At 51.5% G+C, this 13,609-nt stretch overlaps 2 protein-coding genes across 3 annotated transcripts in view; one reads left to right on the top strand and one right to left on the bottom strand.

The window, feature by feature from the left end:
* The window catches only part of MTOR (mechanistic target of rapamycin kinase), a 109,879-nt gene that overhangs the window by 47,955 nt on the left and 48,315 nt on the right, over positions 1 to 13,609 (bottom strand). The gene's annotated exons all lie outside the window — the stretch shown is intronic.
* Positions 7,056 to 13,017, top strand: ANGPTL7 (angiopoietin like 7). The gene is made up of 5 exons (XM_037165640.2): positions 7,056 to 7,677; positions 10,031 to 10,131; positions 10,677 to 10,871; positions 11,528 to 11,726; positions 11,977 to 13,017. Exons 1-5 carry the CDS (start codon positions 7,308 to 7,310, stop codon positions 12,144 to 12,146), a joined length of 1,035 nt encoding a protein of 344 aa, XP_037021535.2. The 5' UTR covers positions 7,056 to 7,307; the 3' UTR covers positions 12,147 to 13,017.

The following is a 13,609-nucleotide window of genomic DNA, read 5'->3' as shown; positions in this document are numbered from 1 at the left end:
CCAGCACAACCCCAGCACAGGTGCCAAGAGCGTCAAAGCACCCGGTCTGTGCCGGCCGGGTTTCCGGCTGGGTGTCCAACCGGGGGCCTGTTGGAGGTTGTGCTGTAAAAATGATGAATGGCTGTCACATCTCCAAGGCTCTGGCTGATTTAGGGAGCTATCGGCAGGCACATCACTCCCAGCATGTCAGCCAGTTAATTACTTCCAACTTTATCTTTCTTGTCAACACTTCTTGACAAATTGGCCATTATCTTTTTACTCTACAACAATGAGCACTGCTCCTTTCCTGGTGATGTCTGGAGGTCTCTCTCCTCCCTGTGCTTCTTCCCACCCAGAGCAAAATGAAGAGCTCTGTGAGACACAAGGAGAAAGGCTGCCAGGAAAAGGAGGGCGAAAAGGAACAAAAAGAGAGAGGGCTGACAGACGGAATCTGGAGCCCATTTCCAGCCGCCTAGACTCGAAGCAGAGCCGATGCTTTGGGTAAATTCCTGATTCCTTGGCTTCTCAGTGTCCAAGGCCCTGCCTCAGTCTATTATGTGGATGGAGTTGGTGAGCTGGCACCGGTGAGCTGGCCGCTTTGAACGTTCCCCACTCAACTGTATGAGCAGATGTGAGCTGGCCTTTCCACTCCGTTAAGGAGTGAGGCTGCACTGTAGAGTCACAGAAGCCCATTGTGGGGAGAGGGGGGAAAAAAAGTGTGCCCACCCCCTTGGTAAGGAATAGCCGACAGAGGAGGACCGGGACACACTAGGACTGGATCACCAACATTCTGAGACAATGAGATGCCTACAGGAGTCTGGAGAGACCAGTCTGGGGCCACTGACACATTCCATCGTCACTGGGCAGAACCGAGCACCCACTGTATTTCAGCAGTTCCAAGACGCACACTTTTCCCACACTTTGAGGTCTCTGAAATCGTGACACAGCGCGCAACTCCAGGTTTCAGAGCGCTGCGACCCAACTGCCAGCAGTGAGCCTTCCCCACCCCCGCAGCGGTACAAAGGAGAAGGGACTTCTCTAACTCACCAGAAGCGGCCCCAGTAAGCCTCAAGGCTGTCCTGAGGGTGGAGAGCAGAGGTTTACTGCTGAACCCCAGCCTCTCCCTTGGGAGTGATCTGGGGCTGCAATGAAAGACCGCCTGTCCTTGTGGTCAACTTCATGAGAAACCTGGGACCACTCCCCTTGTACAGCTCCTCATGGAAGACCAGCTTCCTGCACGGAACGGCGGCTTTCCTTGGCGTCTGCGAGATGCTCTATCAAGGCAGCTATTGTACAGTGATTCTGCAGGGCGTCTTCAGGGCTCCACAGTGATGGGTGGGAGACCTGACCCCTTGGGTGTGGCTGGCTGTAAAAGGGCATTATGGAAAAAGGGGGCTAGACGGATACAATCTGAGCTTGTGCACTGGCTACCTCGGGGCAGCTCCATATGCCCACTCTCTGCTGCCTGGAGCTTTTCTACAGGGGTGCAGATTCCTAGAGGCACACTGGCACTCCTGAAGTCAGCATGAGCCCAGAGGTTTGGAATGTGTTTTTACCGAGAAGTGAGGAGAACTGAGCAAATCTTCTTAGCCTTCTGGACGGAGTGTTTTCTGTTCCAGCAGACATGAAGGGGAAAAACAAGACTGTGCACCTTTTCTGGAAGCCAGGAAACAACTGTAAAAGCAGGACTCATACTTCCAAGCAACACAACAGACACCCTGGGACCGCGTGTTTAGGGTTCAGACAGAGCAGGTTTTGTCCAGCCATCCAGCCCCTCTCCTGTGGACCGTAAAGCCCAGGCGTCCTTACCATTAACTGGATGCTCAGGCACATCTGGCTCAACTTCTCCAGCATTTTTAAAGAATCACAGGTCCACTTCCCGCTGGTGCTGCCCGAAGGGAAGCTCTGCAGGCCCAGGGCGGCCGGGCACAGACTTGTCACCTGGTCCTGCACCCCCACCACCGACAGGGTCCGATCTCTGGCTAATAGTGATTTTCTACAATTACAACGTAATGGGGCACTTGATGCCCACATTTGTTAGGTTCCTGGACACGTAATGGGGACTCAGTTACCCAGAGACATGGCTGTTTTTATGGGGACATGTTACTTTCTTTGTTCTGTCTTCAACATTGGCAGCTGCGTGTGGCCCCCCAAGCCGTGATGAAGGTTAACTACTAGGGCCATGTAGGCTGAAGTAACCGGCCACTTCACAGGTCTCCAGAACAAACCATCTCACTGACCTCCTTCATGGGCGAAGCAAGGGAGTGAGGCACTAATCAGTGGTTTCCAGGGATACAGAAGGATTATACCATAAGGATGCTACCTCAAGTTATTGATTACAAAAAGGTTGAACCAAATGATCTCAACTCTTCCAGCCCTTTCTTTGATTCTTTAACTATGGCCTGTGAAAGAAAAGTGGACTTGAAGCAGGACAGAATGCAGTGCACTACAAGGACGACCTTACCATGGTGGAGTACTGGCAATGACCTTGGAGAGAGACGCTGATTCTCCCTAACGTGTTTATTTAGGGGAACAGAACCTCCTGTTGGGAATTCAGTCTTTCATTTGACAGCTTCCAACTACGCAGCTCCTTTGCCCTGGGCTCTGTGCTCAGTGCTAGGTGCTGGGGCTGCTGTGGCGAACCAGGCTGACCAGGCCTTTGCTTTCACAGAGCTCACAGGTGAGGGCGCAGACGGCATGAAGGGAACAGTCGGAGAGCAGGATGTGGGAGCCCGTTCCAGATCGGGGCGGGCAGGGGAGGCTCTTCTGCCGAGATGCCCACCACGGAGCTAACTGGTAATAACCGTCACTTTCTTTTCACATCGGTCTCCAAAGCACAATTATTCTCCTGACAGACTGAGCAGAGAGTGTCAGCAGCTGCCGCCTCCCTGTTTTCAAGGGACAACGGCAGGTATTGGGATGTGAGCAACATTTCATTTGTTAAAATATTTTGCATCAGCTTTTAAGAATTTTCCTTAAATAAACAAGTTAAGAGTGTTTGCTTCTAATCCCATTTCCCAAAGCAAATCACGTCAAACACTTCCAGATCCCATTTCTCTTTATCTCAGGAAAACATCTATGTTCTGTTAGTTATTTTTAATCCTTTGCTTAAGCCACCATATTTTGCCTTGTACAATGCACACCCGCAGCTTAGCACTATGCATGTATTAGGTGCACCCTTGTTTTCCCCTCAAAAATCTGGGCAAAACAGTATGTGCTGTACATGGCAAAATATGGTAATCCTCCTAAAAATCCTGTGAAGTGAAGTAGCTGGGATTTTCATCTCCATTTCACCGACTGGTAGACTCTAATTCAATTTGCCCAGGGTCACAGAACTATAAAGTTGTACCTGGGATTAGAGAGAACTATCAAATCATATCTGAGATTGGAACCCACATTTGTTCCCTTCTAGACCCAAGTACTTAAAGCTCTTCACACACCACTTCCTTAGTCCACAAGCCAGATGACTCCTTCAGGGTATTTAATAGGAATGCATTACAATCTTAAGAAATTCTAATGTTCTAAGTCACCCATTTCCAGTTAAAATGCTTGTTTGGCAGCTACAAAAGCCACTTTCTGGTACGACTCAAGAAAACAAAGCAACAAGAGGTAAAAGCTTCCTGGATTCCTCCCACAGCCCTTTGTCTCCAGAACAACACTCTCCTCGCGTGGACGTCTAAGGCCCCTCAGGCCTGGCTCCCCCCCAGCAGCCTCTGGACATGTCTGCCAGGCTCTGCCCGGGACTCTCCTGGTGGCCGAGGTCTCTCCCGTGGCTGCACTGCCCATCCCAGCTACTGCCTCCCTTTCCTGTACACCTGGGGAGCACTTCCTCTGGGAGGCCTTCCAGAACCTTGCCTGGGTCAGGCACTCCTCCTTCTCTGTGTCCCCTTATCCTAGCATGTCACACTGTCCTAGAGTTTGTCTGTCTGCCTCTCAAACTAGACTTCCAGGCACTCGGGGCTCGGCTGTACCACCAGAACAGGCGTTCGCTGCAAGTCCTGAGGTGTCAGGTTGACCCTCCCGCTAGGTATGTAACTAAAGAATCGACTAGGAGGAGGCCTCGGTGCAGTGATTTCTAATACGTCCAGGGCGCGCTCTCTGGTAGCAGTGGTGAACTTGGGGAAGCGATGGAAATAGCTTCTGTGATGGACTTGGGCTCTCAGCTGAGACAGAGACAGAACTGCGTGATTGAAGGGTAAGGTATACATGGCCATGCACAGTAAGGCAAGCTGTGACTCGTTAAAAGACCTCAGAAGTAAAGCATTCCCATGAAGTACACAATTAACCCACAACAAGGCAGGTTCTTCTAAGCTATATCCATTCCATGAAATGGGGCCTGGTTCTGAGAGCAGCTGCGCCTCTGCCCCACAACTTTGAAAGGGGTGGTTGAAGAGCAGGCAGGGGCAGGGGGAAGGGGGCAGGAGGCGGGGGGCGGGGGGGCAGGGGGCAGGAGGCGGGGGGCGGGGGGGCAGGGGGCGGGCGGGGGCAGGAGGAGGTTAGCAAAGGAGAGACAGCCCCTAGGCCCTTCCCAGCTCTACGGCCGCAGGCTGCCCGAGTGCTGCCAGTGCTCGGGGCCAGCCCGATGCCCTGCAGTCAGATGGTGGGTGGTCTTTGAGAACCAGGCTCAGTAAAGGCTCACTGGCTTTTCTTGCTAAGATCATAAGCTTTATTTTCAAAAGCATCTTTCCCAGGAGCACCAAGCTGACCCCCTTTCGCCACCAGCAAAATGGAGAAAAGGGAAAACTCGAAGGCAGCCACCCCCATGCGGAAATTACAGGTCCTCTGTAGTCTCCCAGTTCACCCCCAGGTTTGGGGAGGGGACAGAAAGCCTCGCAGAGAAGGGAAAGCCGCTCTGCTCCCCGTGCTCTGCCTGGCTTCCTGCACCGTCTCAGCTGCACTCAAACCAAGGACTAACTCCCTTCTTTCAGAAATTCGGAATGGAGAACATCGAAGGACTGTAGGTGTTCTGGAAACTAGATCATCTCCTGGCACAGGGAATACTCTCAATTAGCTATTTTATTCAAACATTTGGGGATGGGGGTTATTGACATTGGGGCAGCTAAGGTGATTCAAGAAAATCTTCAAATAAGAAAAGCCTGCCTCCCACTCATGCCTCGGGTCAGCAGAAAGTCTCCAACAAGAAACGTTGGAGAGCAGGTGCTCGGGCTAAGACCTAGGGCTTGTGACCCAACCTCCTCCCACCTTCCCTGGAAAGGGCTGCTGCATGGGCTGTAAATAGGAATGACTGATGCCTCTTCTGTCCAGATATGAAAATCCATTCGTACCATCTTCCTGTTCAGGTGGGGGAAGTGGCTACTGGAAAGAACCAACCAAATGCTGACTGGGCACCCACACAACCCCACTGTTCCCTGATGCATTCTTTACTGCACTGCCACTGGGGGCTCCCCGCCAGCAGGGTCACAGGCGATACAGGTGACTATATGGCACACAGTTAGAGCTCAGTGTCATCTGATGGCTAGGAGACACTTTGAAGGTTCTTACGGAGCCTAGCGGACCCTGTCCGATGCTGACAGTGGGGCCAGGTGCGCGTTAGTGAAGTGAACTCCACAGAGCTGAGGCTGCAGGGCCCAGCTGGATGGCGTGTTTGCAAAAAGAGAGCAGGGGCGGCCTGCCAGTGCCTACTGTAAGCGGCATCTTTTGAGCAGTATGGCAAGTTACTACAGGGTGCCAGCAACATCCTCCCTCACCCCTCAGCAGGCAAAGGAGACAATGTGGGAAAATAAACCCGGATCCACAGGATCCACTACTGCTTTTTGATTTATAGGGAAAAAAATTGTTTGGTAACTCCAGCTGCCTGGACAGAATGACTTTCTGAGAAGCTAGAAGCCCTGGCTGGAAAGGACTCTGGAGGATCATGGCAGGGAAGGGGAGGTGCCAGGGGTCGGCGTGGCCCATTGCAAAGGACCCACACCAAACAGCAGCAGGACGAGACCGGCCGAGTGGCTCCATGACATGGAGAGCACAGGAGTAAGTTACAAAGACGGGGTTCCTGTCGAAGGACAAAGGGACATTCGTCTACATTCTTTTGAAAAGCTCATTTTAAGGGTTTAAAGTTTGCTGAAACCCAGGCTTTTCTCACCTGTTTTCAGTGGAAAAGTACAATATCCCCATTCTCAGGAATATCATGTATGAGTGGAGGAAAACTCAGATCTGCAAACTATATTGCATAGGGAGAGGAAGATGAGACTCTAGCTATGGACTTAACTGGTGATGGGGACTCTTTTCTCTATGATTTAATATATTTTCCAAGTTTTGAACTGTGGGCCAAGGGCTCTCTGTTCTGTCTGCAGACCAGTGGGGATGCAGGCGACCAACCCAGAACTATGTCCCCTTTTTCCTGAGTTCTCATTTCTGCCATCACCTCTGACCCCTCCTCGCCTAAAGTCAAGTGTGAGAAGCCCGCTCTTTGTTGAAAGTATGTAAAAAGATAGATAACTGAGCAAATCCTGTGGATATGATCTACAAAGTCTTTTTTGCTTCCTAAGAGATTTACCACATCTTCCTCTTTCTAGAGCTTTTCTAAGTTGTAAATGTTCAAATGTGAGATCGTGTTAGATCCAGGTTGAATGGGGGTTTTGTAAAACAGCGAATGACGATCAGAGAAAGGAATAAGCAGCCTTGTTAAAAGCCCATTCAGCAGGATGCCAAAATATACCAGATCCTCCTACAAACAGCATGGATTATATTAACAGGCCTCCGTGGATGAGTGGAGTCTTATTCCCAGCTCTCGCTGCCTACCTTATGCTCACCCCATGGTTACATAACCTTTAGAATGGAATTTGGAAACTCTTCTGACCCTGCCCTGCTTGCTGATAGTGCTGAGCCAGTGGCTGGCAGGGGCACACTCTAATAGGCAAAACTGGAAACACAAATTCAGTCCTTTTGTCTCGGCCCAGAGACTCTGCATGCAGGCAAGGAAAGAAAGACTCGCCCTGTCTCCCTCCTCCCCTTCGCTGGCCTAAGTTCACGCTGACTTCACCCAACAGGCACCTGACCCTCCTAGATGAACTGGGAGGGGCTAAAGCGTCATCCACATAGGGTGGAGGTACAGGCAGCAAACGATATTTAAGATGCTGAGTTGCAGGGCATTCGGGCTTGGGAAGGAAAGCTATAGGATACCCAATTAAGCCACATTTTCAGAAACTCAAGCTTTGACAAAGGCTAAGAAAGAGTAAGGAAAGAGAAAACAGAGTGGTGAGCCCGTCGACAGTGGAAGTGCGAGGCTGTAATTATTGCAGCTTTGCAACTCAGCTGGGCACATCCAGATTCCTCTACAGGAAGAGCCTGTCTACCCAGGCCCACGAAAGATGCTGAAAAAGACCCTTTCAGCTGTGCCCTGGCTTTGCATTTTCATCTTGGCCTTTGTCAGTCACCCAGTGTGGCCACAGAAGCCCACTAAGCGCAAGACACCTGCACAGCTCAAAGGGGCTGCCTGCTGCGAGGAGGTGAAGGAGCTCAAGGCCCAAATTGCCAACCTCAGCAGTCTGCTGAGTGAGCTGAGCCAGAAGCAGGAGAAGGACTGGGTCAACGTGGTCATGCAGGTGATGGAGCTGGAGAGCAGCACCAAGCGCATGGAGTCGCGGCTCACCGAGGCCGAGGGCAAGTACTCCGAAATGAACAACCAGATCGACATCATGCAGCTGCAAGCTGCGCAGACTCTCACGCAGACCTCAGCAGGTAAGGAGCATGTGTCCACAGGTTCTCACCACCCTGCGCTCAGACGGCCCAGGGTCTCCCATCTGTGGCAGCGCTTCTAGGTAACCTGGCCATCAGAACATTGACTGGGGGTTCTTTGGGGGTATACTTTCTTGGGTACATGCTATTTTCTCTTTACTAAAGGTTTATGGAGTATTCCTTTTGCTTTCCAACGTTCTGTAAATTTACCAATGCCTTCACAGGTCTCTTTATTCACCCAATGTTTCAGCACACTGAAGGTATGAATTCCCACCTTAAAGCACAGAGAGATTATGTGGTTTGCCCAAAGTCACACAGCAAGACTTAGAAAGTGGGTTCAAGTTTCCTGATTGGTCCCCTTCCTCACCCAGAGCTGAGGGGCTATACCCTCGGTCCTGAGGAAGCAGAGTGAGCACCAAAACCAAAACGTCTGTTGCTCCAGAGGCAAAGTCTTGCCAAAAACAGGTCTTTTATGTCTCTAACATTCAGTGGAGTGGGCCTCAGTGGAATTTTGGATCCTCTCTCTGCAAACCTGGCTCTTCCCATCGGCTCAGAAGGAAGCGCACGGCACTGCCTGGGCCCTTCTGATGCCTTCCTCTGTGTTCAGGAAAGGACAGCTCCTCAAGTCTCCTCAGTCCTGACACCTCTACCTTCCCCATGACCTCAAATAAAATTCTCCCTAACAGCACAGGAAATGAGAAAACGTAATGCTGAAATTTGGATTTTTTTTTAGGAGGCCAAAAATAAGACACAGTTAATGTTTTCTTGTGCAAAATAACTTTCAGTTTCTGGTCAGCTTGGCTCAGATGGGCCCAGGTGAATTTGTTAGAGAGAGATTCGGTTTTCTGAAACTGTCAGGGAATTACCAGTTGGAAGGAGCATATCCTACAGATACGTCCTTTCTTATTAAGGCTTTTTGGTCACAAAGAACAGACAGAGTAAGTCACTGGTTACCCTCAGTTCAAATGAAAAAGTTTTAACTTGAAATTAAGCTCAAAAGCTCTGCTATCTAAACCTACGTGTGTAAATCACGCTCTAAGCACGTACTTCCTGACCCTCAGTTCGGGACTGAGAAGGCCGTCTCTTCTGGCCCTTTTCCAGACCAGTGAGTCTTGACTTGGTCTGTGAGACGAGACCACACACAGAGAAAAGCAGGCCGGGAGGAGGGGTCTGAGTGTGCCGCTTCCTGCTTCTCCAAACCAGGGCTTTTCCCACCCCCCCAGCAGGGAGCTTCTTGGGGTCAAACGCAGCTCTCCTGCTGGGACTCAATCTTCTTGTCCAGGACAACATTCCTTATTTTTCCTCTGTTACCCGGGGCTGGGTCACCTTTACACGCTGTGAGCAGGCAGCCCTTGGGAAAAAGCAGTAACTGGTGCTTTCATCAGTAACAGAGTGAAGGACTCCGCTGGCAAAGGCCAGCCCCTCCCCTCCCCATCCCTCTCTCCTCAGACAATCCCCACGGCAAAAGCGTTGCCGTCTGCCACCTGTGTACTCTTCTCGAAGGCCCAGGGCGCTGGTCAGCAAGAGAAGGTCCGAGACACAGAAGGCAGAAGTGTCTCTGGTCGGCGAGGCTCCTGCTCACTGAATCCTTTCAGGAAAGGCTGTGCCCCCACGAAGTCTTCAATGTTTAGAATGAGGAAACCATCTGCCGTGAAGCAGCAGTCCCCGGGGTAGGCAGGGAAACGTTTAAATCAACCCCAGAGTGAAAACCAGCCAGTCCCAGGCTCTCATGTCCTTGTTCTAATAACTGAGCCAGGAGAACCCTCCAGGGGTCCCTCAAAGTACACCTGCATTCATCTAGCTGTGTGAGATTAAGGTTTGGGGGGGCAGGTAGGATTATAAATCTATCTCCCTTATTAGGACCCTGGTAGCCCTTACCTCTGAAAAACAACAAAACCAACCACCCACCCGAACAAACCAAGAACAGCAGCAAAACCAGACCCCATGAAACACTCATGATTACCTGGTAACAGAGGCTGGCTGGCCCGGAAGTTGGACGTATTGGAGCCATTAGGTGGCCTCATACGCTGTCATAATTCTAAGATTTGTGGCCTAGAGCTACTGCAGGATAATTTATTTCAGAGTAAGCCTGAAGTCACCTGTTTGATTGTCCTATGGATGCTCTCTGGGTGAAGGGCTCCCCCATCCCTCAGTCCCAGGTCCAGCAAAGCCAAAAACACTCCAGCTCTCGGCCTCCCATACCCAACACTGCCTAGTGCTGAGCACTTGCGTGACGTGCATGGTGGAAAGCCCATTCCCACCGTGTGCTTAAACTTTCCATTTCTGTGCAGCAGGAAGGCTGCCTGCCGGGGAGCCCAGGATGCACGCTCACGGTTGTGGTCTGTCCCTTTTGCAGATGCCATCTATGATTGCTCGTCCCTCTACCAGAAGAACTACCGCATCTCTGGAGTGTACAAGCTTCCTCCTGATGACTTCCTGGGCAGCCCTGAGCTGGAGGTGAGGCCATCACCACCCACTGCCCATGTTCCATCATCTGTCCTCCATGCCCTCAAAGGGACAAGAGGGCTAGTCACAGCCTAATGAAGTGCAAACTCAAGATAGAAACAAACACAGCAAATACCAGGGAGCTATCCAAACACTCCATTTACAAAGGGGAAAATCCAGGTACCTGTTTTGCCTTTTTGAATCACTATCAGCTAAACAGCAGCCTTCTAACATAGGTTAGCTAATTCCAGACCAACCCCTAATGGCTAAAAGCTCTTGCCGTGTCCTAGAGCAGCTGGTCTTTGGGGACTGGGCCAGTCAGAAGTACCTGGAGTTTTCCCTTCAGACTCGATGAGTGCTCCCTTGTCCCCATCCTCAAGGTTGGTAACTCTCCCTCAGCGAGCCCCCTGCCCCAGCTTGCCCACACCGTGGCAGGATCGTGCCACAGTGGGCCTGTGTACACGTCCCTGGCTCTGCAGGGACAGAAGAAGGGAGGTGAGGTCCGCCCATGCTCCTGCCTCTGTGGGTCCCTGACCAGAGCATCCTCTCTGCCTCAGGTGTTCTGTGACATGGAGATGGTAGGCGGTGGCTGGACCATCATTCAGAGACGCAAGAGTGGCCTCGTCTCCTTCTACCAGGACTGGAAGCAGTACAAGCAGGGCTTCGGCAGTATCCGCGGGGACTTCTGGTTGGGGAACGAACACATCCACCGCCTCTCCCGACGGCCAACCCGGCTGCGTGTGGAGATGGAGGTGAGCACAAGGCCTGGGTCCCAGCACCGGACCAGACCGCCACGCGCAGTTGTGCAAACTCTGGGGGCACCATTCCTACTCTTACTCGCTTTAGGCCCGTGTATTTATGGTGATGGTTTTCCTTGAGGCTGTAGTGCAGTTGAGAAAGAATAGGTCCTTCCCTATCTTTTCAGAAAAGTGAGGCTGCAGGGGCCCGGGGAGAGGCCGCACTCAGGCCAGAGCCCAGTAATCCAACGGCCAGCAACCTGGGGCACAAGGTCCTCTATGGGTAAATCTAGTGATCCTGGCTAGGATGGCTGGCTTTGATGATGGTGACCCTCATCAAAGGCCTTGAAGCATCGCTATACTCTCAAATTACTCTTATGACATCTGTAAGTTGGGAACTGTAAGAACACAAATCCACACCTCACGAACAGGGAAGTGAGGGGACACAGAAAGAGATACTCACTCACCAAGGCCATGTGGGGACTCAGGGGAGAAGTCCGGTCTGGGACCCTTGTGTTCTAACTCCCAGGTTGCAAGGTAACAGGTCGTGAAGCTGACTAGGTTCCCTGCAGCAGACAGAGGCAGGGCTGTGGCTGGAGAGAGAAGGGGTGGGGTGGGGCGGGGGGAATGGCACCGCTGCCCAGCTTCTCAGCCTCTGCCTCCTCCCGCAGGACTGGGAGGGCAACGCACGCTACGCCGAGTACAGCCACTTTGCTCTGGGCAATGAACGGAACAGCTACCGCCTCTTCCTGGGGAACTACAGCGGTAATGTGGGGAACGACGCCCTCATCTATCATAACAACACAGCCTTCAGCACCAAGGACAAGGACAATGACAACTGCCTAGACAAGTGTGCACAGCTCCGCAAAGGTGAGATGGGGGTGGAGGTGCAGGGGGGAAGTTCTGGTTGAAGCCCTTAGAGCCACGTGAAGGGAAGGTGTGAATCATAACTTCGCGGCTGATACCCGAGTTTTGGTATTTCCTTTCTCTATCGGCTCCGATTGCTTGGCTACTCTTCATTCACAAAACTACCAGACAAACCCCTGCAGTCTAGTCTGTCAGCCACTCCCGAGCGAAGGACATGCTTGGCTCACTGGCGCCGATCTGCTTCCTTCCCCAGGTGGGTACTGGTACAACTGCTGCACGGACTCCAACCTCAACGGGGTCTTCTACCGCCTCGGGGAACACAACAAGCACCTGGATGGCATCACCTGGTACGGCTGGCACGGCTCCACCTACTCCCTCAAGCGGGTGGAGATGAAAATCCGCCCTGAAGACTTCCAGCCCTGAAAGGAGGCCTGCGGTGGAGCAGAGGGGAGGAACGGAGACAACGGAGGCTGGGCAGAGGGCGGGAAGGGTGTGCACGAAAAACGGCCTGTGGTCCCCGGTGGGAGAGTAAGTCTCTGAGGAGCACAAGATACGTATCTGCAGCCAGGATGTCACAGTGAATGGGATGAAGGACCGAAGACAATGGGTCCTGACACGGAATTCTCGGGCGCTAGCTCTCTGCCTCAACCCCTGACATAGCGCAGCTTCTCTCTTTTCCACATAATTTTTCTATGAAAAAAATAATTGTGAGATGACTTTATCCACTTTCTATTAGGCCTAAGGTTAGGTGAGGGCAAAAAACAAGTCCCTTTGCTGAACAGAGCCACGCACTTTGATTCTCAAGGAAAGGCCCTGGGTATTCGAGAGAGAAATGAAAAGGGGCAGTGGAAGAGAGGAGTTTCTATCTTTAAATACAATGAAATTACCTTCAGTCTTCACACCTAAAAAAAAGACTAAAACTGTTCTGCTGGAGGTGAGCTGACCCAGGACGGCCGCGACTGGAGGACACTGCGGGGCACCGGACACCACCCCAGCCCGGCCTCGCCCCAGGCACAGCGCCGAAAGCAGGAAGTGGGTCCGGGTGGCCCAGGAGCTCGAGCGGGAGGTGGGGTGAGCTCCCTCGAGGGCACCTGCACAAACCTGCCTGAAACTGTTCACAGTTTACAGATTTACCTATTTTATTTACTCTGAAAGGAAAGAGCTGGAAGAGCTTCCTCTTTCATCTACAGAAACTGGCTGGAAAGTGAAGGTAGATAGCACTATGGTTAATGACTCACGCTGTTTATAAGCATTTTGCTTTGTAAAAATAAAATATAGATTGTTTTAAATGTTCCACATTACTTTTTCCTTCTACAATAAACTTCTAACACTTGTTCATTTTCAAATAAATCATCACCACCACACTCAGAGCACGGTGAAAAGTTTTAGCGAAAAACCAGAGTATGGCCAACAGTGAGGAGGAGACTGAGTTTCCTGCAGCCTCAGGGAACCAAGGGAGGAGTGGGGGGCCAGATGCCAATACAAGGGGCTCTGCGAAGGGCAGCGGGCACTGGCCGAGGTCAGGTCTGGCCAACCCACCCAACAGCATGCACACCAATGCCATCACCTGGCTCCAAAACACTGCAGCTACTTTGCACTTGAGTGAAGATCTTTAGCCTTAATAGACGCAAGTGATCTGATTTTTAGGAAGTCCTTTTTCCTTGCCAAAAAGAACCATTCCCTTGAACCAGTCAGTGTGAGGTAAGCCATGGTTCTTACTCTGTATTTTTTAATTGTATCTACAGTGCTTTGATTGTTGGGAACCTACTTAACCTTAAAAACAGAACCTTCCGGATCTTCAGAGAAATAAACTGAGTAGAGACAAGTGCACTGGAGTGGGGCTTCTCGTGGGACAGGCGTTCAAACAGAAACTTCCCAAGCAGGCA

The sequence above is a fragment of the Artibeus jamaicensis genome, unplaced genomic scaffold, assembly GCF_021234435.1.
Source record: "Artibeus jamaicensis isolate MK-2021 breed Jamaican fruit bat unplaced genomic scaffold, CSHL_Jam_final scaffold_847, whole genome shotgun sequence".
NCBI lineage: Eukaryota > Metazoa > Chordata > Mammalia > Chiroptera > Phyllostomidae > Artibeus > Artibeus jamaicensis.
Note: the sequence above shows the minus strand (reverse complement) of the source record. Positions and strands in the feature narration are given on the sequence as shown.

Coding starts and splice junctions, on each gene's coding strand:
- ANGPTL7 (XM_037165640.2), top strand. CDS start 7,308: ATGCTGAAAAAGACCCTTTCAGCTGTGCCCTGGCTTTGCATTTTCATC. Junction 10,132..10,676: donor TGGGCAGCCCTGAGCTGGAG/GTGAGGCCATCA, acceptor TCTCTGCCTCAG/GTGTTCTGTGACATGGAGAT. Junction 11,727..11,976: donor GTGTGCACAGCTCCGCAAAG/GTGAGATGGGGG, acceptor TTCCTTCCCCAG/GTGGGTACTGGTACAACTGC.